A 21,012-nucleotide genomic window follows, 5' to 3' on the forward strand; every position below is an offset into this window, starting at 1 on the left:
GAGCATCAGCATGACATGGCATGTCTTGGGTGAGCCACGCTTGGGCTGCTGCCTCTGCTGGCAGGCAGCATAGGAGGCAGTTCTGGCTTCTTCTAGTGCCACAAGAGACACTGGGCAGAAGCAGCACCACCAACTCACCTGGCACTGTATGACAGCCTGGGAGATAGAGCCCAGCCCACCCAGGTGTCTCCATCTCCCAGGGTAGAGGCAGCCCCTCTTGCTCGTCCAGCGCTGTGCAGTGCCAGCAGAGGCCAGAGCCGGAGCTGCCACCTGCCAGCAGAAGAGGCGCCTGAGCACAGCTTGCCCAGGGCCTGCCATGCAATGCCAGGTGGGTGGGCAGGACTGCTTCTGCCCAGTGCCCTTCCTCCGGCACCTGGGAGATAGTCTGGCCCTACAGGTCCTGGGGGCTGCCCACCAGCAGAGGCCAGGGTCTGAGCACAGCTCACCCAGGGCCTGTGTGGCTGGACTGCATCTCTCAGATGCTGCGGGGGACACTGGACAGAAGCAGCCCCTTCCACTCAGCACTGTGCAGCAAGCCCTAGCAGCTCTGGCTCCAGTTGTTGTGCAGCGTTGGGCAGGCAGGAGGACCTGCTTCTGCCCAGCAGCCACTGGGGCCCAAGCCAACTCATCCAGCTCCCACCTGCACAGGATGAAGCCTGGCTCCAGGCCCCTGCGCTGTCCTATCCTGCCTTGCCCCTCCTTCAGGGCTTCTGTGAGCTGCAGGATGCAAAGTGGGTGTGTGTGCATGCCAGGAGCCCTGATGGCAGGGCAGGACATCCAGGCTCCATCCCCTGCACCCAGCTGTGGATGAGGCTGGCTGATGATGGCTCCAGGCAGGGGTTGGCAGGCAGGCAGACCAGGACTAGGGCATGGGCGCGACCCTCAGAGCTCACCAAAACTCATTAAGTGGTTCTCCAGCCCAAATAATTGCCCGGGTTAAATACTGGATGGGAACTCACTGTTGATGAGCAAAAAAGGCTGGACACACACACACACACACACACTTTGTCTGTTCATACAACAAAGGGTTACTTGTCAATCAAACAGGCCAGCGCTCCAACTTGTGCTCACATCTCTCCATTTACTGCCACTCATTAGTAAACAACTAGTTGCTCGTATGTACTTTGAAAATGTAAAGTAAAGTAATGTACACAGGTAAGTGGTAGCAGTATTTGATATGCCAAAAACAAGAGCTCTTGAATTCACTCCAAAGTACAAAATTATTTACTGAAAAAAATCCCATGTATAGAAAGTTTTTATTCTACATTTGTTACTAATTTTGATATAAGTTTTGGTTCAGCTTCCCAATTAAGTAAAACACTTAGAACCCAGTTTTGCTTTTACTAGGCAAAAATAATAAATGAGCCCTTACTTGGGAGATTTCCATATCTGCAATCTCTTATGTCTATTCTGGTGTACAATGTCTTCATAGTAAAGACAGCCTTTCCTCACTTCCTCTGCTGGAAAAACCAGTGATCTCGAATTAGCTTTTCTAGTTATTTCTCTTATTCTTTGTCTGATCAAATGTACTACACTTCAGAACATGAAATAGGGCCATTTTTATGTTTTCTATATTATTTTGAACATCATAAGGTGATTCATTTGACTTGTAAAAATTTAGGGACACTGGGTTTCATTCTGGTTCATGATACATATGTACAAAGATTAGATCTAGTGTAAGAGTTTCTATTTGACTTCATTCCAGACTTTCTTTTTTCATTCTAAATTATAATACTGCTGGAGGGGAAAAAAATTCTTCTTTCATTATATAAATCAAATCAAAGTAGAGTACTGCTACAAAGGTAAAAGATAACCGTGAAGCTTACAAAATATTTCTGAATATGATCCTAGTAATCAGGCCTGAAAACGTAAATGAACCAAGAAAACACAGCCACTATGAAATAACACTTACAGCTTGAGTTTGTGCTCACATATGAGGGTTAGCACTGTTCTATATCCTGTTTTAAAAAAAGGAATAAAGAGGAGGGAGAAACCCTTCGGCAACACACCTGACACATTAGAGCAAAATGGCAGAGTAAAAAAGAAATGTAAAGCCAGTGTTAGACATTATGCATTCAATTGAGAGGGAAAAAACCAAAACCTTACTGACCAGAGCCTCCTGTAAGAAAAATTGGGTTTTAAAATTAATTAGTGAGACTAATCTTCGTGATAAAGAAAAAAGTTAAAATGAAAGGAAGAGAATATATCTAGAAGGGCTGTAAAGCACAAACCCCAGTAAATTTCCTGTTTCCTATTTCCTGCTCTACAGGGTTAAAATACTAAATGGGGATCTTACTATTGAGAAGCAAATGGGACAAAGCAAATTTGTGCAACAAGGAGTTATAGTCATCAACCCAATCAATATACACAGGTTCCAATATCATGTCAGAGACAAAGGAACATTTAATGGCCTGTTTGTGATCTCAGTTATACCAGCATAACTCCAATAAAACTCTGCTAGCCACAGAGGAGCAACTGAGATCAAAGTCAGACATATTACTTATCAGCCGTTCACATACACATTAGTTATTACTTCAGGAATTAAATAGTGCCAGATTCTAGGCCTACACACAAAAATTACATATGCGCAACAGTAGGACATAAATTGAGAGACATTTTTAGAGGAGTGAGGATACATTTAGAGTTCTAGTCACTGGGCAAACCACGAGGATGGTAAAAGAACTCGTGGATTTTAATTATTCAAGAAGGCTAGAGGAACTAGGTCAGTATGCTTTAGATAAAATCAGATTAAGGATGGTGCCCACAGCTACCTGCAGAGTCTGAGGAACAGAGAGAGGACAGAAGCTGCAGAGTCATTTCAGCTACTGTTAATTACAGGACAAACGTAGACTTAAGAAGTAGTAGCACTAAAAAAATAAACTCCCACCATATTTCTATGTAGAGGTTAGCTAATAATGCAGGACTACCAAGTTAAGGCAGTGCTAGCGGCAATTCTTACAATGATTTTCATATATAGTTATCTAAGTATTTGGATGACATAGCTGGTAACTCAAAGGGAGGGAGGAACAGACCTAGATGGGCTTCCTGGCATCTTTCCATCACAACATTTCCTATGCTTCTATGCCAAAGTTGGTTTATATGATTATCTGTAGATAACAAGATTAAAGGGATATTTTAGCACAACTGTTCCTACTGTGTAGGAATTTGGGGCTACCTGCTGCACTGAATCATTTAACCAATTTATCCCAACCAATTCAAGCGCTCTTAAGAGGTCAAAAAGGCAGCTTTTTAAAAAGGTCAAAAAGGCAGCTTTAGAAAGAAGGAAAAAAAAAAAAAAAAAAAAAAAAAAAAAAAAAAAAAAAAATCAAATAAACTAGACTGACCCCATTTTCAGATGGCTACAGCATGGTGCCACCGGTGGTATGTAATCTAGTTTTTTATTCATATATTGTCTTTTTTGCTTCTTTTTTTTTTTGCTATCACTTCTCCAATAAACTTTATACTGTAAAAATATAATAGACAGTTATTCAGTATTAGGATGACATCAAATACTTGACTGTGTTATTGACTATGCCACATAATATTGACATCATGAATCATATATGGGCCAAAATGTGCAGACTTTATTCAAGTGAGTAGTACCACTGTACTGAAGGGGACTGCTCATTTGAGTAAAGAGCAGTGCAGCATTTACCTTTACTGAATGCTATATCAGCTATTTTTTACTAGAATGGGATCGGCGTAGCCATGAAAACATACTGATGTATTTCAGATGTAATCTCTGCTATCATTCTTCATCAAATCCTTGCTAACAGGACTCAGCAAACTACAGTTGCCCATGAGAAAAATATAATAAAAAATACGTATGATACTGTGACAAAAATATACTGTACTATAAAAAAATGAATAAGGTATATCATTTATGCCATGGATATTTTTATGAAAAACCCCAAATTTTAACAATTACCATAAATTAACTAACACAACAACATTTTATCTTTTTCTTACTTGGCTTCTTCATCTCTCGCAATCAGCAGAGACATGTGATTAGATGCAGATGCTGTTCGCAAGATGTCAACAGCTCTGGAAGGGAGACAAAGAAAATCAACCACAAATCACCCACCTGCCCCAAAAAACAAAAGAAAAAAGGAAAGCATCAGCACTGCTCCGGTTTTCGGTCATGTCCTATAATAGGTGCTCAACCGAGTAGTCACTTCCATTTCCTACAGCATGATGCTCAACTGAAGCAGAACAACTGTCATCCATTCACAAGGAAGGGGAAGAAAAGCCTCAAAGTGGTGGACATGCTGACCCAAATCCTCACGCAAAACCCAATCCACCACATACACCTCATTTCATACTTTGAGATATGCCATCAATTCCACAGTGAACGATGAACTAAAATGGCAGAGAAGAGGGTGAATTCTCAGTTTAACAGAAGAATTGTTTTGAAAATACTATTTTGACACCTATTCCAGATAGATCCTGGATTGTTATGGGACAGAAGAAATTTGTATGAGTACAAGGCGCATTTTGTATCATTCTTTTTTAAATTTGTACTATACTAGTTTTATTGGTTTGGTTTTTATTTTTAGTCCACAGCCACCCAAGACTACTTGGTGCTCCATGTTGAGTGCTGATGTTCCTGCTACAGAATGCAAGTAGCACCCTCCATAAATATTCCAGACAACTTCTCTAAACATACTTATCCCATCTCGGTTACAAAGAAATGCCATGTCTTCACTGTATGTAATCAAACTATTTGCTTTTGCTGGTATCCAGCCAAACAACATGATAATTACAATAATATCAATACCGCGCTGGTTTTATAACGATGTTAACATTAATTTACATGTATATTATGCAATATGCAGTACGATATGAAATCCCCTTACTCTGATCCTACCAGGCAAGATTTCCTTAAACTTCAAAGACAGTTTTATTGAGTAACAACTGATGGTATATATAATTCCACAGATCGATGGTATATAGTGAGACTGACTTCAGGGAAATTATGCCCTTTTAATCAGTGGTTCATTTGGTCTATAGTTGTCTTGATATATCACCAGTTTTCACAATATTGTTCCAAACTTTAAATTTGTGTGCAGTCATCTTCATGAACATACCTTTCATTGGTTACACCAACTAAGTTTTCTCCATTCACATCCAAGATTAGGTCTCCAGTGAACAAGCGACCTTATAAAGAGATTAACAGAAAGTAATTTACTAGCCTGTATTAAGTAACATAGAATAACATACCACCATTTACATTAGGTTAGAGGGAACTTGATGGAGAAATATCCTGGTTTGTGGGTCTCTGTTAAGAAAGATGTTCCTGTGCTTTTATTAACTGATCTCACAAACACTTAATCATGGACTTAACTGTAATACCAAGAGTAGTATAACTATGGTCATTTGCTTTCTTAACAGTTTTCTATGTAACACAGGATGCTAATAAAGATTCAAAAGCAAGTATTTACTATCTAATGCAGCCATTCCTCCAGGCAAAATTCTTTTTATGAAAATTCCATAGTCTTCTGAAGTCTGCTCCCGATAACCTCCAATAATTTTAACCCCTGTTGAAAAAACAAAAGAAATAAGCAAGAAATGAGTTATTTCATCCATTGCACTATGTTTGGACAAGTCCAAAAGAAAATGAGAAACTTTCTCTCCTGTTGATTTTACCTCATGAGATCTGGTTCATTTAAAGACAATTAAATGTGCAATCTACTTACCTAATCCATTCTGACAATCAGAAAGAGTAATGCGATGTACAGCACGATTGATTCCATAAGGACCCATTATAGTCCTAAAAAAAAATTTTTTTTAAATCAGAGCTGTTAAAATTCTAATAATGAAAATTCATTTTGGGAAATAAAAATATATAAAAACTACAGTGGTTCTTGTTATAGTTCATCTTTAGTGATGTTTTTGACTAAGTGTTATCTGTACTGTGAAGGAAAAATGTGACAGATAAGAGGATACTTTCATACTGAAAAAAGATGGGGAAGTAAAATATAATACATGTACCCATTGGGCTTTTCCTAGAAATATTTCAGGTCAAATTTTCAAATCCTTACATGATAATAAAAGAAGGTTAACTTATTTAATAACTCAAACCTGGTCTCATTTAGCACAGAGCATATGACCCACAGGAAGTTCTTATTAAGGAAGTAAAGATTTTTTTAAATCTATTGCTAATATGGGCATCACTGCAATATTTCCAAAGCCAATGGAAGAGCACAACTCTCTAGCACCTAATTACTGGTGATCTCTTTCCTTCCATATCTCGTTCTCTCAACAAACATCATTCTCGCTCCCCCTTAATTTACAGAAGCTTCACTCTTACCCAAACACAGAATGCAAGGATAAGAAATATAGGTGAGGGCAGACTGATTTGTCAAATGGCAAGGGCGTTACTTTATGACCCTGAAACTTGGGAGGCAAATAATTAAGGAAATTCCCCCCAACGGAGTGATAATCCCAGAAACTGAATTTATAAACACATCAGAAATCCCCCCAAGACTATGCAAAAGTAATATAAAGTGTTAAAAAATCTGGGTGCAAAAAGGTATTAACAGGCCAAGCATTATTTACCCAGTTCCATTTTCACTCACATGGAGGCTTTTGAAACAAAACCTAAATTACACCATAAATAACTTGTCATCTACTTTCTTCTTTTTTTTGAGAGGACCCACCTGCCCCATAAAAAGGCAAGAAAGAAAAAAGGAAAGCATTAGCATTGCTCAGCTTTTCAGCCATGACCTCGATCAGATGCTCAACTCAGTAGTCACTTCTATTTCCTACAACTTGATGCTAAAGTGAAGCAGAACAACTATAATCCATTCACAAGGAAGGGAAAAAAAAGACTCAAAGTGGTAGACATGTGACCCAAATCCTCCTACAAAACCCAATGCATCACATATACCAGACCATATGCTCCGTTTCTGCAAGGACTCAAGTGGACATTGAGGTAAGATGCAGAGCTGGAAGAAAGGGTGAGAACCAGAGGTTCTAAGTACAAAGTAACCTCCGGAAACCAGGTTCCAACCCGTGGAAACGTACGCTTCCAAATGTTGTCCTGCTTGTGTAGTAAACCACATCAGCTCTGTTTTCATGGGCCTTTGCACCTGCCGAAGCAGACAAACTATTTGCCCAATAATCCCCATTATGCTGTCACATGCAAGATAAGTGGTATTAAGATGTCTGTACTACTGAGGAGCGTGCACTTAAATAACTTACAGGCATCAACAAAGCAATAAGTGAGAGAAAAAGAAGAGACAGCACAGGACACAAGCCAGTTTTTCTTCAATCCGTTTTGTTCTTTTAACTTTCAAAACGCGCCCTTTATCATAAGCAGAAAAAAGGACTACTGGGGAACATTATTGTTTCAAAAGCTTATGTTTCAAATGTTCCAAAGGAACTCAATTTACCATAGCTAGCATTTATTCTACAGGATAACAAGAAAAGATGAATCCCAATTAGGATATGCTATCATTGCCAATGATCATATTTCCTTGTTGGGATCATTTCTATTATTGCTGTGTGATGCAGAATGGAAATTCCTTCCAAAAGACATTTTAGCAGTGCACATTTGCATAACATTTGAAAAGAAAGAAATGTATAAAGAAACCATCTGTCTGACTTCACAACCTCATTTCCTACACCCAGTCTTTTTGTTGAAGAGATTAATTAATATAATACAATATAATATTATGTATTATTCCATAATAATACAGTACATGCTTTGAAGCTGAAATGTGTTAATCACCTTCTTCAAACAGCCACCATGGATGCACGTATATATCACTGAAACACTCAAGAAACAAGAATTACACCATTTTGAAGTCCACAAAAAGTTTTCTCCCTAATTATAGCTTTTGGTACTGCAGAGACACATAATTCGCTGTTTTAGTCTGTAGTCAAGTAGAAGAAGGTAGATTTGCACTTTATAGACTAACCAAAGTAGATATACACAAATATACATGTGCGCGCACACACACAGTATATTGTTCTAGTCTCTCAAACATCTCTAACTGCAGTTCAGTACTCATTCCTTCAAATACTGCAGAGAAATAAAAAAATACTATATAACTTTTTTCTTTATTAAAAATGAAGAGGGGGGGAAGAATTCAGCTAGATATTTCCTGAAATGTTTGTGTTCATCAAAATAAAATACTTCATCAAGAATTCTTATTTTCTCCTTATCTTTTGAAGCCAATCTTGGTACAACCTTGAATGTGGAAAATGTATTCATTTCAACACACAGGTCTTTGGTTTATAAAACTTAATTAATCATGAAGGAATCTGGAAAATTCTTATTAAAGTTAATTTTACCAGGACTTTTTTTTAAAGTAGCAAATTAAAAATCAAACACATTTTGCCACTCAGTCCTACAAATCCAATTCAGGGGGGTTCATTCCACTAAGGATTTCAATAATCAGATTCTAACTTTTCAGTATTTAAAAGAAAAACAGAGACCATCAAGAATGACAGAACCTATGATACAAAATGCAAGTGTATTACAAACAGTAACAAAGAGTAGTTTAATTTAAGAATGAAACACTTGTAATAAAAAAAGAACCTTTTAAATGTCTAATAGCAAAATGCATGCTGGAAATCTTTTTACATATCGTACATGAAGATTTTGGTATATAAAAAAGACGACACAAGACTGAGAAATAAACCATCACTGATTCTAATGATAACCATCCAATTCTAAGGATACCTTAAGTTTATGTCATGTACAGATATATTAGGTAGAGCTGAGATTATGAACTAACACTGTCAAGAGACCTAAATTGTTTTTACTTTATTAATAAATTTAAATTACCAATTTAGAATGTATGCATGTGGCCTAAAACCATGATAAAACAATGGATCTAAATCAACCCTGAGGTACACAAAACACAGGGAACGTTCACATATTAATGATTGCTCATAAAGTTCAAAAGAAAATATTCTGGCCACTTAAAAAAAAAAAAAAAAAAAAAAAAGAATTGCAAACCAGGGGGAAAAATTATTTAAAAAAAAAATTTTTTTTTGGGGGAAAAAAAAAAATTTTGGGCCCCTAAAAAAAAAAAAAAAGGATTTTAAACCAGGGGGAAAAATTATTTAAAAAAAAAATTTTTTTTTGGGGGAAAAAAAAAAATTTTGGCCCCTTAAAAAAAAAAAAAAAAAAAAAAAAAGGAATTGCAAACCAGGTGGATAAATTACTTATAAATAAAATATTTTATTTAGGGGTAACATCATACTATTATACAGACCTAAATGGCAGTTCTTAGCAAAAACACTGTAAGTGAAAGGATCTGTGCAATTCATAAGGTGTAAAATGACTTTATAACCCTAATATTCTAGGACTGGGATTTTCAAATCTTCTGAAGTGCCCTAGTGGGCTTCAAAATGAGTTATGATGCTATACTCATTATGGCTAGACCCTCAAATTGTGTAAATTATGACACCTCTATTGCAAAGGTGCTGCAACCACTTTCATCACTTGGGAATCAGGCACTTGGCTGCTTTTGAAAAATCGCACCCTAAATTGTTCTAATTTCACCAACATAATCTATTAACACATATTACTGAATACCCCAAGGAGGACATAACACTCCTCACTAATAGCAAAATGATGTAAATAAGAAAAACTGACACCTAAACAGTAATAAAAATCATAATTACAATGCATCGTAGCATGCTTTGTATAATAATAAGAAAAGTGACATTTAATTATCAACATAAATCAAACAACGTTTGATAAAACACTTCCTTGTAAAGAATACTACTAAAAAAATGTGATAACAGACTAAGAAAAAGTAGAAGGTGAAACAGAAGATACTACCTGTGAGTATGCAGAACGTGCGCCATTAGTATAGGTTTGTTACATTGAAACCTATCAGCACAAACAGGACAATAAACACGCAAAAAAAGCTAAATATTTAAGGTAAAACAAGGTTCTGAATATTTGTAGTCTTGGGGATCAGCTTGTTATAAAGGCTATTAAAGCTAAATCGTTAATACTTTCTTCCACTGCTTTATTAACCTCAATATATATGAAAGTTTAAAATATTGGCAACATAGATTATCTAAATATTTATCATAATTGAAGATTTTGAATACTGAAATCGCTCATAATACAAAGGATAATAAAATAAGTACATGGAAGTGTGTCTTCTAGTATACAGCCTTAAGAAATCACTCAAGTCACTTTTTGTATACACACATTATATTCAACAAAGTTTATCGGCCAAAAAGTAATTTTCCAGAAAGGATCACACGAAAAGCAGAACACTACAAAATCAAGCGGAGAAGGGTTGCAGGTCTGAAAACAAGTTTACTGCATTTCTCTTAGTTAATACTATAAGACGGCTATTAAACCCCATTGGTGTGGCATACCAGTACAGAAGAGAGAGCCCATCAAAATGTTCTGGTTCATCTTCATCCATTGGAGAAAGCAGGGACATTCTTTAGATCTCGGTAAAAACAATAAAAGCATCCAAAAGGCACTGAGGGTTTCCAATTCAACAGGACAAAGGTTATGAGTGGGACAGCTCCTGTTAGTTTAAAAAAAACAAACAAACAAAAAAAAAATCTCCGCAGACAGATTGAGATGGGTGCCTCTCTAATCTCCTCTGAAACCCTGCTCGTCACATGGACTAATTCACCTATCAAAGCAATGTTTACTCTTTTCCGGGTAGGAGATGTGGGTTTGTAGCAACTTTTGAGTCTGTTAAGCCAGGAGCACTGTAAAAAGCACTTTTGCTTGCCTCAAGTCAGTCTAGAATGAGATGTATTTCCATACCCCAGCAGACAAACCACAACTAAAAACCAACTTTTTTATACATCCCAAGATGTACCTGCTGTGATCCTCCAGACATGTTCAAGAACAATATAGCACTAACATCCTTTCTTTGATTTTTTTAAAGAAATCTTAATAGACTGGATTATAAACACCCGCACAAAAAGAAAGCTAGCTAAACAGACAGATAAACCAATCGTGAAGGAAATATCAAAGACCAAACATCTTTATTGCATAGTTTGCATATGTTCATGGCAGTCAAATTAAAAATAACTCTAGTATTTCCATCCATATCAGAAAAGAATGAACGTTGAAGTGAGATTCTTATCCTGAACATTTTTGTATAGACCAAAACTGACACTGTAGATTATACTTTACATGTGTTCTTTTTATTTAGAAAAATATATATAGCAAGATGAAGAGAAGATTTCCCTGTTGCTACTTTTCCATGCAGGTCAGTGAGCAGAGCATAAAATTGCTCTGAAATTCTCATATTAACATTTTCTCAGAAACGCTTTTTCCATTATTCCTATATTTCTTTCCAAACCATGTTAGTCATCCTTTCTTTTACTTCTTTCCCTTATGCGGACAAGGTGACTGGAAATAGAGGTGACTGCATTAAAATCCTATCAGACGAGCCAGATTCCTGGAGACTATAATAAAAGGTGGTGGACTGTAATAAAAGCATGCAAAGGGTTACTGGAAGCTATCCCACACATTTCAGCGCCAGATTCCAGAGACAGTGAATACCTACAAAAGCCAACTCTGTTTCTGATATCTGACAACTCCAGAAAATAGCCACTGGACTAATGGCAAACACATGGAGGGATGCACTCTACCATCTCACCTGAATTACGCTAAAGGTGAAGGGTTGGGGTGAAATTGTGGAGCTGTTCTCATTAGTCTAACAAAAGATCCACTGTCAATCAGGCTGATTCTACAGAAAGATCTAAGTCTTCTGTTCAAGTTATTCACCTTCTAATATTTCATTCTACTTCTGCTCATGTACTTTCTCACTTGACAGGTATCTCTTCTGGAACTATGCAATGACTGTGCACACTTCCATCACTCGTCCTCTCCCTAAAAGTTCTCAACTAAGGATCTTAATTCCCTAGAGCTGTGGGTTTTCTCTTTAAAATGAAACCCACAGCCTGTGTTCCCCTCTCCACTGAAAGCTTTGTCCCAGTCAAAAATGAATCTCTTCTAAAGCAGAGAACAGGCTTGTGACGAGACAGCATCTGTCAGCGTCTGGAAGTTGCACAGCAGGGCATCCTGGATATCCTAGAAATGGAAGCACATGCTTCAACATCTCCTTCCTTAAAGTCACAGTCCATACACTTGGCTAACAGTTACCTATTTTCTGCGAAAGGATGCTCTATTTTTTTAAACACTGTGCTAAACTATGCACAAGCCTATGAAAAGAGAGGATCCCTAGAATGAAAAGCTTGCAATATAAATGTGTAAGACAGAGGGAAAGCAGGGCAAACTAACCTGCCCAAGATTACACAGTATATCAGAAGTACCAGTTCCCATCAAGTTCACGTGCAGAGTTTCACTAGACTCACTGGAACTACTTGCGTAAATTCAGGATTCAACCAATGCAGTTCTACCTGGGTTAGCAATTCTGGAAGAGGGGGAGAAGATGGGCTGTTGATACTACGCAGCAGGTCAATGACTCTGAGCAAGGGGAGAGGACAGGGTGTTTAACACGCCACTGGCACCTACAACAATCCTCTCAATGTTGCTGTCACTACCAGCATTGGATCAGCAGTAGCAACAGCAGATAATACTGCAAAACACATCACTTGCGCAGACAAGGTTTGGGGTCATGCTTTACATAATGGAAGACGATAACCAGTAGAAATTTTATTCAAGGCTTTCTGCACTCACATTGTTATTATTTTTTTTAAGTTACAAACAGAAGTTCACTTTTCGTAATCTGGGGACAAGAAACGTTCCAGGAAATATTAGTAGATGGGAAGAGTTTCACTTTCTTATTGTACACTTTTGTCTGCAGAAAGTTTAATTTAAAGACTTAGAAGAGGTCTTTATAAATAAAAATAAAGTGTAAAATTTCCATCAGAAATAATCATCTTTTTAAACAGACACAAATCTTTCTTCAAGGATTTATATTTATTGCTGGTTCCTCACTTTCGTTACTCTTACCAGTTCCACTTCACAAGACTTCTCACCCCTGTCCATTCATTTCTCAGTCCTGCTTTCATACAACCTCGATGCATTGTTCCATTTCCCTAAACTCATCCACAAACCCCTGCATTCTCCCTTTTGAAGAAGTTCTTAAAACCCTCTTAAAAGCAGTGACAAATTGATTCATATAGAAAATCACTGTCTAACAAACTCCTCAGGGCATGAATCATCATCCCCTTATATAGCCCTGCAAAAAGGCCTAGCACATAATAGGCAATACCACAAACAGACAAATAAATAGTACTGAGGAAAGTAAAATGTTCCACAGATGTTTCCTATTATGCTAGTATATCCAGATAGGACATACAGTTGAAGGTACTTCTTCAGAAATACTCCTTCAAGTAGTGAGTTACAAGCTTCTGATGGTCTCACTAATTTATAATATGCTTATTCTCGAATGGTAGAAACAGCATGATACAACATTACCAGTTAGCAACGGAGGCTGGCAAGATTCAAGTAATTCATCATCTGCTAAATAAAACCTGTAATCCTTAGTAGAAAGAATCATGGAGCGGTTTAAAAACATGTTGATGATAAACGAAGGCAGGAAAATGCCCCCTACAAAAATCAATTACATAAAAGCAAACTATCAGGTTACAGAATGAAAATTCATGAGTATATTAAAGCGCAAAACCACGAGGATGTTTTGTTATATAATAACTTGCAGCTGGTATTTCCTAAATTATTATTTATTCAAAAACTATCTTGCAGACCATGTCACTGTAAAAATTAAAACGGAATATCTACATTTATTAAGTGTCATCTCTAAATATGTAAAAAAAATAGTCATAAACAACAAGATAATTGAGCAAAATATGAATTTTGGCTAATTCTTTGTAGACAAGTATTTTAAACATAAAGAAGTATTTAAACTCAAATCCCCTTCTTAGCCTGAAAGTACCCCTTGGAAAATGCCAGGTCTTAGTTTTCCCTCATTTTTTGAACCTAGAAAAACAATGGAGCAATTCTTCTGTTGCAAAGAACTCAGGTCAGAATGTTTTTGACACTATGGATTCAGTTTTCTGATATCTGGGGTTATTTTGTGAATCCTATGAAGGTGTTTGCACAGCTAAAAATGCTAAGATTGTGCAGCAAGGTTAAAAGGATCATATAGCACCACAGACTAACAAGGCACCCAGGCTGAGCATCACTACTTTGAAGTTTAGGTAAATCTCAGTTAGTCTCTGAGCAAATGTATTATTAACACCTGATAATTTTATTTACATATGCCTGGAATGCAACTGCACATGTAGATGATGCCTAATTTACATGAACAACTGACGTGTCTACATGAAGAAACTGGGTACATTTCACATGCAAATGACCAGTCAAGCTGTCATGAGCTGGACACACACAAATTAAGAGTGCAATTGTGTATTTGTCCCTTTTTTCAGCCACACACCCATCACTAAAAAAAAAATTAAAACTTCCTGGAGTACAGTGATCTAGTCTCAGCGACAACATAAGAGAAGAAAGGTTTTTTTGGTGATATCTTTTACTGGGCCAACTGTGCAACTGGAAAGACGCACCAGGCAAGCTTTGGGGCACGAAGTGCCTTTCGTCGTATCTGGGGCTATACAACTATACAGTTTGTCCAATAAAAGATGAAGCCGAAGAAAACCCTTTCTTCTTGTATATTTCATGGACCATCACAACTACCACAGCACTCCAGCCCCATAACACTGTAAGTACCTATGAAGACTACACAGCTAATTTGCCTTGGCCTCTAAAAGGATGCAACCAAAAGAAGTACAACTTCATCATTTAAGTCACTTGTAAGAAACACAGGGCATTTTTTTAAATTTTGGACATTTCCATTTGGAAGATATACTGGTTTCTTTCCTTAGTTTCCTAGTAAACCATAATTAAAAGAGCCATTATACTTTGTTATCCTACCAAAACATACTGTGTCAGCACAGATTTTGAATCAAATTAGTCTGCCACTCCTGTGAGCATAATTTGTTGGGCTCTTCTGCTTATGCACAGAAAACATAATACAATCCTGCATAAGCTGGTTGTCTATGTACTTAATTATGATTTTTGCTGACATGTTTGGCATGGTTATCTACTGGTTTGAGAAGGGTGTGTGAGTTAGAATTTCTGACTGCCACTGATTTTGTTCTAGTTAATAGAACCTGATCCAACTCCTAATGTTAGAAGTCAAATTTTAACAAGTGGTTATTGTTAAAGGCCCTGTAAACTGGCATAATAATACTTACATAACACATGGAGTTGTTAGAATGTCAAAGTAGTTATTTTGTCTACAACAGTGACATACTGGGAGTTAAATGCTCTAGAGATATTATTCTTATACAAAGTAGCATACTATATATTAAGTTACAGGTATAACTCAGTAGTTTGCACTACTATATAAAAGATAAGGGGCATTTTTACACATGCTCTGAGAGGCGTGGGGGGTGGTCTTTAATTAGTGAGTTGTGCTAATTAAGAGCGCCCAAGTGTCACATGTCCCATGACACTGAAGTCTGCTGAAGCACGTTAATTTCCGCACTCCAGCAGACGTGATTAACTGAGTCTGCTCTGACAGGCTGGATTTCCAGTGCATCAGAGCAGGCTCCCTGCACATGTATAGGAGCCCAAGGTTTCTAAGGGAATACCTGTACTGCATAACCAGCGCAGGCTAAATGACATAAGAGTTTAAGAGCTCCTTTGCTGCCTTTGTACCTAAATTTCATGGTGTCAGCATAGTATCTAGTGCACAAGTTTCCACAGATTAAAAAAAATAGCATAGCTTTATAGCAAATCCACATGATGACTAAACTATCTCCCAGCATTTAGAAGTGCTTGCTTCAGGGCAAAGACAAGGTACAATGATAGAACAACATGAGGATGCTTGTTCAGTGGATAAACAGAAACCTTTGATCTCCAGAGTCATAGCGAGCAAGAAAATAAAAAACAAACAATTAAAAATATTTCTATGCTTCAGAAATTGCACTATCCTGTCACATTATCGAGCTGTTTACTTTAGGGGAATCACAAGAACAACACACCAGCAATGAGACCACTGAGAATTTGATTCTGCGATCCAAAGATCACTAGACCTTTTAAAATAATAAGAATGAAAAATGTATTACTTACTTTTTTGATAGGGGCTCTGCAGTGGCCATCTTTCTAGATGAACTGTTTCATTAAGAGCTCAGAATGGAAGATTCTGTCTCATGACCAAGATTAATGATTGCTGCAAAGAAGGAGAAATTGCCTTTTGAAACTTGCATAGAGTGTGTCTTTATGTCCAACTGCTTAGAACCAATTTTCTTATAATTGCTGGCCATGAACACTTTGCAGAGGAGCAAAACAGCAATGCCTCAACATCTAGGGTCTTTGTCTCTTATATCTGCCTACCAGTTAAGCACATATTCTTCTTGGGGTCACTGCATATTTCAGCCCCACTGTCTACTTTGGAACTTGACTGTACTCCTGTCAACTAAGCCAGAAACAATAAAGGAGAAGCAGCTGTGAAAAGGCTGCATTAGAGATACTGAAAATGATAGGAGCTAGTTAGCTTTGGAGATGCTATTGTTACAGTGCTCCTTAAGTAACCAGCTCTATCTTTGCTCCTGGTGTGATCAGCTCACAAAACTGATTAGCTCTCCTCATTTTAAAGGCTTCTAAGTTATTTTCAGGATTGCTCCTCAAAGCCTTGAAAATGACAGAAGTTTCAGGGTTGTTAATACCAAGGCACTGACAGAGCTGTGTATTTAAGGTACACTGTCTCAACTGAGTTTAGGCAACTACCTTTTTTCCAGCCCCAAGGCTAAACATTTAAATGGCATACATTTAAATTTAGGTTATAGCGATTTGATAAACTACTGGAACAGGGCTAGGTCAAAAATATTGGACTGATTCATCTATAGAGTAGCTCAAACACATCAACTTTAAACCAAGTGTTTTACTTCATTTTCCTGTGCTTTCTCCTTCCCTTTCGTCTTAATACTAAATTGTAGGAGTTTTCTGTCCCTTCCTTGTGCTGAGAAACAAGGGGCCTTGATCACAAATAGTGTGTTTCTGGAATGAGCTGGCAACGTAACTGTATAAGGAAGTACATACACATTACCCCCTTGCCCTTCAGATTGGCACCTGAGAACATGATGTTCTGAAAATGCAACATTAATATAAGTCAGAATCTAAAGGGTGAGGTTTCAGCCATGTGTTTCTTGTCTTTAAGAGAGGAAACACACGCATCACTAAAGAATAAGAATCCAAATGAATTAAAGTCAAATCAAGTAGAGCTTGTTCTACAACTCTGGAGCAGTCTCAAAATCTAAAGCTAAAACCATTTATCAAGAAAATTATGTATGCATAACAACATGATCTCTCCACATCTTGTGTCTGTAGAGACAAGTACCTATTTCACAATAAGTCTTCTGAGGTTTAACTTAACGAAGTGTGTAAGTTCAGTGGATGAAAAGTGCTATATAGAAGCAGATGGCAATACTATTCTTCCTAACCCATCAACTAATATAATGAATGCATTATAATGAACCCATTCAGCATACAGCTATCTCCTGTGTGGGGGTAGTCGCTTCCTAAGCTCTATTTCTATAAATAATAGCAAAGCCTTTAAACCATGGCGAAAATGTAAATCTTTCCCTCTAAAATTTTCCATCCGTTGCTATTTGCAAGATATTGTTTCCTTGTAACAGTTTAGTTTAACTTGTTTCTTTTTTCTCTATATGAATACTGTGGCAGTTTTGGAAAAATTAAATAAAACCAGAGCAAATTTCCCCAGACTTCACTCAAGGCTTTATAATTCCACACTATTCGACCCTCTAGACAAGGAGTGAAGCAGTGTCAGGAGCTGCTAAATATCCCATGTTAGTGAAGGCAACACCATGGAGAAAAGAAAAGCAACACACCAAAGTAAAACTTTCAGATACAGTTTCAGCGCATGAAACTGGTGCTGTTTGCGTTTGCCATGTTTGTGAATTTGCCTGAACTTGTCAAGAAATCATTGTGCTCTACAACACCCAGGGTAACTTAGGCAACATGTTCATGTTCTACATAAACACCTAGTCAAATCAATGCAAATTAGAGTGATCCTCCAGCACAACATAACTATAGCACGAACCACTGAAAAAACCAACACATCACACAATGCAGCGAGACACCACCCATAACTGCTGCTTGCCTCCAAGGTCAAAGCATTTGTGGAAATAAATGGAGTTAGACAAGGGATAACAGGGGTGTCTTCTTGCTCTTCTGTACCAAAACACCATCTGAAAACTGCCGGGCTACTGCTCATTACTCTGCATTACATCCTAGGTTAGCATAGCCAGAAGTCACCTCTGCAGCAAAATACTGTGATGCAACAGGGTAGCACTAACTGACACACAACAGCACCAGCTGCAAACATTAGGAGCTCACCACAGGTTGCTGGAAGGGACCTGCTGAGCTCACAAAGGCTGGCAACTGACCCTTGCAATTGGTCATAAACACACCAAGCTCCGTGTTAGAGCTCAGCTCACCTGGCTGTCCCCCACTGCTCCTACTGGGAAACGGTGTCAGACCCTCAGTCTACGCTGCTCAGAAGCCTTCTCATTTCCATCCAAAATGAATTCCTGGCCCCTTTCTTGCCCCTCTCTCCTTGCCTCAACTGCTCCTCTCCCTCCACGTGTTTAACCCCATCAGACATATATGTATGTGTGCCTGCAAACATGTACATGCATGTAGGTATGTGTGTAAGTGTGTATACATATAAGTATGCACACAGGCACATAAACAGGCATATATACGTGTGTGTGTGCGCGTGTGTGTGTGGCTGTGAGAAAGGGCTGTGTTTCGATTCGGTTTCAGCTGTTTTGGAGGACAGCGATTCGTTTTGGTGTTTCAGATCACTGTCCTGTTTCATTTCAGTCAAATCTCAGTTTCATAGTTGATAGGGTCAGAAGGGACCTGAGCAGATCATCAAGTCCAAACCCCTGCCATGGGCAGGAAAGAGTGCTGGGGTCAAACGACCCTGGCAAAGTGTCTATATCTAGCCTCCTTTTGAAGACCCTCAGGGTAGGAGCAAGCACCACTTCCCTTGGAAGTTGGTTCCAGATCCTAGCCACCCTAACTGTGAAGTAGTGCCTCCTGATATCTCTCTCTCCTCCGAATCTGTTTCGGACTGGCTGCAAGCGATGTTTCGTACAGCCCTACTGCCCAGGCGGGCAGGGCATGGGGATGCAGAGCCCCAGTGGGGCCGTGGGTGGCTCATCTGGGAGAGGGGGAGGTCCGCTGCCCTCCATGTAAATGGGAAGACCCCCGGACAAATCTCTGATCCCTGTCATGCTGGATCGTGGGGCAGGGAAGCAGCACAGAGCAGAGAGAAAACATGCTGGTCTCTGCTGTGTGACCTGGCTCCACGGAGAGCAGAGATCCACGCTGGGGTCTTCTCGCCGCCACTGCCTGCCCCGGATTTCTGCTCCCTGTGGAGCCAGGTCGTGCAGCAGAGACCAGCATTGCCTTGCCATGTGACCTAGCTCCGCAGGAAGCAGACATCTATGCTGGAGGTCTCCTTGTTGTTGTTGCTGCTGCTTGCCCCGTGCAGCCCTGCATCAGTAGGGGCAGTGCAGGGTGGGCAGCTGTGGCGAGAAGACCCTTGGCCCGGATCCCTGCACCCTGTGCAGCCGAATCACATGGCAGTGCAGCAGCGTACAGCTGTTTCCCTGTGAAACTCTGAAATTTCCCAAAATGTTTCTAATGCCTTGTTTTGTTTCACAGCCATTTTGATTTGGATTTGGTGTTTTGGGTGCTCAAATGGCCTAAAACACCTCTGAAACAAAACAGCTGCTGAAATTTTGCACCACCTTAATATGTGTGTGTGTGTGTGTGTGTGTGTGTATTATATGTGTGTGTGTGCATATAACCTGGGCAGTGGCGATGCATAAGGGGGACATGTGGGTACACGTACACTCCCTACAAAAAGGCGCCACCGACATTGTTGGCAGCACCTGTGGGCGGTTGCCACTCCCCACCCCCACCATCGACACCGCCGGCAGCATCTGTGGGCAGCCAGCAACTGCCGCTGGCCCCCACCGATGGCATCTGCACGTGGTCAGTGACCCCTGGTCGGTGCTCACCACCCCCCTCCTGCCACCCATCTGTAGGAGCTCCCTGCTTACCGCCTCCACATTACCTACCAGCGCTGCCACATTCCCGCTGCTGCCAGTGCTGCTGTGCTCCCCCCAGCCGCTGGGGGCCCACGTCATTCATGAACCTGGATACCTGACACATAGAAGATACCGAATTTTAGCCGATTTTTAAACAAATGAAATCTTCATATTTTCTCAAGCAGGAAGCAACGGTGACCACCTGAAACCCGAGATCGTGCTCCTGCCTTTGTTTCGAGGCAATTTGCATCATCACACATGCTCCCAGGAGATGAGAGGCTCCACACCAGCTATGAACCGCCTGCCCAGAGCAGTTTTCCACCTAGTGACTCCCCTGTGAAATCGTATGAACTTTCTTACACACACACACACACACACATATCAGGGCTGTGCAAAATTTCAACATCTCTATGAAATCCTATATGAACTTTTATTTCTACCCAGGTGAACTTCAACGCTCTTTCCTCCGATTTCCGATGAAGGGGGTTTGTGCCCAAAGGCTGGCAATGAGAGAATTTTTTTTTTTTTTTTTTTGCAAAAATCTTGTTTGTCTAATAAGATGAGTCCTGATTGCCTTTTCCTCTAAAGTAATATGGCTCCAACCTGGATACCTGTGTGTGTGTGTATGTGTGTATATATATATATATACACACACACATACACACACACACACATACGTATCTACATACACAGATAAATATCCACATATACACACATACACATACATACACACACACACACACACATATCTATAAGTATATGTATATATATGCATGCATGCAGACAGGCACATACACGTGCATGCAGATCTCTGTAGTGTGCACGTGTCTACACACACACACACACGTACGTGTGTAGCGCGCGCTCTGGTCTGTCCCGCCGCTGCCCCAGCCACGCTCAGCCGGTGCCGTCCCGGGCGCAGGGCAGCCCTGAGGC

General features: G+C 39.3%; 1 protein-coding gene across 3 annotated transcripts in view; it reads right to left on the reverse strand.

The window, feature by feature from the left end:
• STXBP4 (syntaxin binding protein 4) overlaps positions 1 to 20,896 on the reverse strand; it is a 194,423-nt gene extending 173,527 nt beyond the window's left edge. Inside the window, exons 1-6 of one of the 3 annotated variants that reach the window (XM_019517254.1) lie at positions 20,872 to 20,896; positions 16,064 to 16,163; positions 5,697 to 5,770; positions 5,442 to 5,537; positions 5,088 to 5,157; positions 3,970 to 4,044 (exon numbers count right to left, since the gene is read on the reverse strand). In XM_019517254.1, the coding sequence (XP_019372799.1) occupies positions 3,970 to 4,044; positions 5,088 to 5,157; positions 5,442 to 5,537; positions 5,697 to 5,770; positions 16,064 to 16,092 (344 nt within the window). In that variant the 5' untranslated portion in view covers positions 16,093 to 16,163; positions 20,872 to 20,896. Of the gene's footprint in view, positions 1 to 3,969; positions 4,045 to 5,087; positions 5,158 to 5,441; positions 5,538 to 5,696; positions 5,771 to 10,353; positions 10,484 to 16,063; positions 16,164 to 20,029; positions 20,061 to 20,871 lie in introns of those variants that run through there. The other 2 variants (XM_019517249.1, XM_019517241.1) reach the window with 2 other exon arrangements.
• Positions 20,897 to 21,012: the final 116 nt, after the last annotated feature.

The sequence above is a fragment of the Gavialis gangeticus genome, unplaced genomic scaffold (genome assembly GCF_001723915.1).
Source record: "Gavialis gangeticus isolate Ggan-Ray unplaced genomic scaffold, GavGan_comp1, whole genome shotgun sequence".
NCBI classification, from domain to species: Eukaryota; Metazoa; Chordata; order Crocodylia; family Gavialidae; genus Gavialis; species Gavialis gangeticus.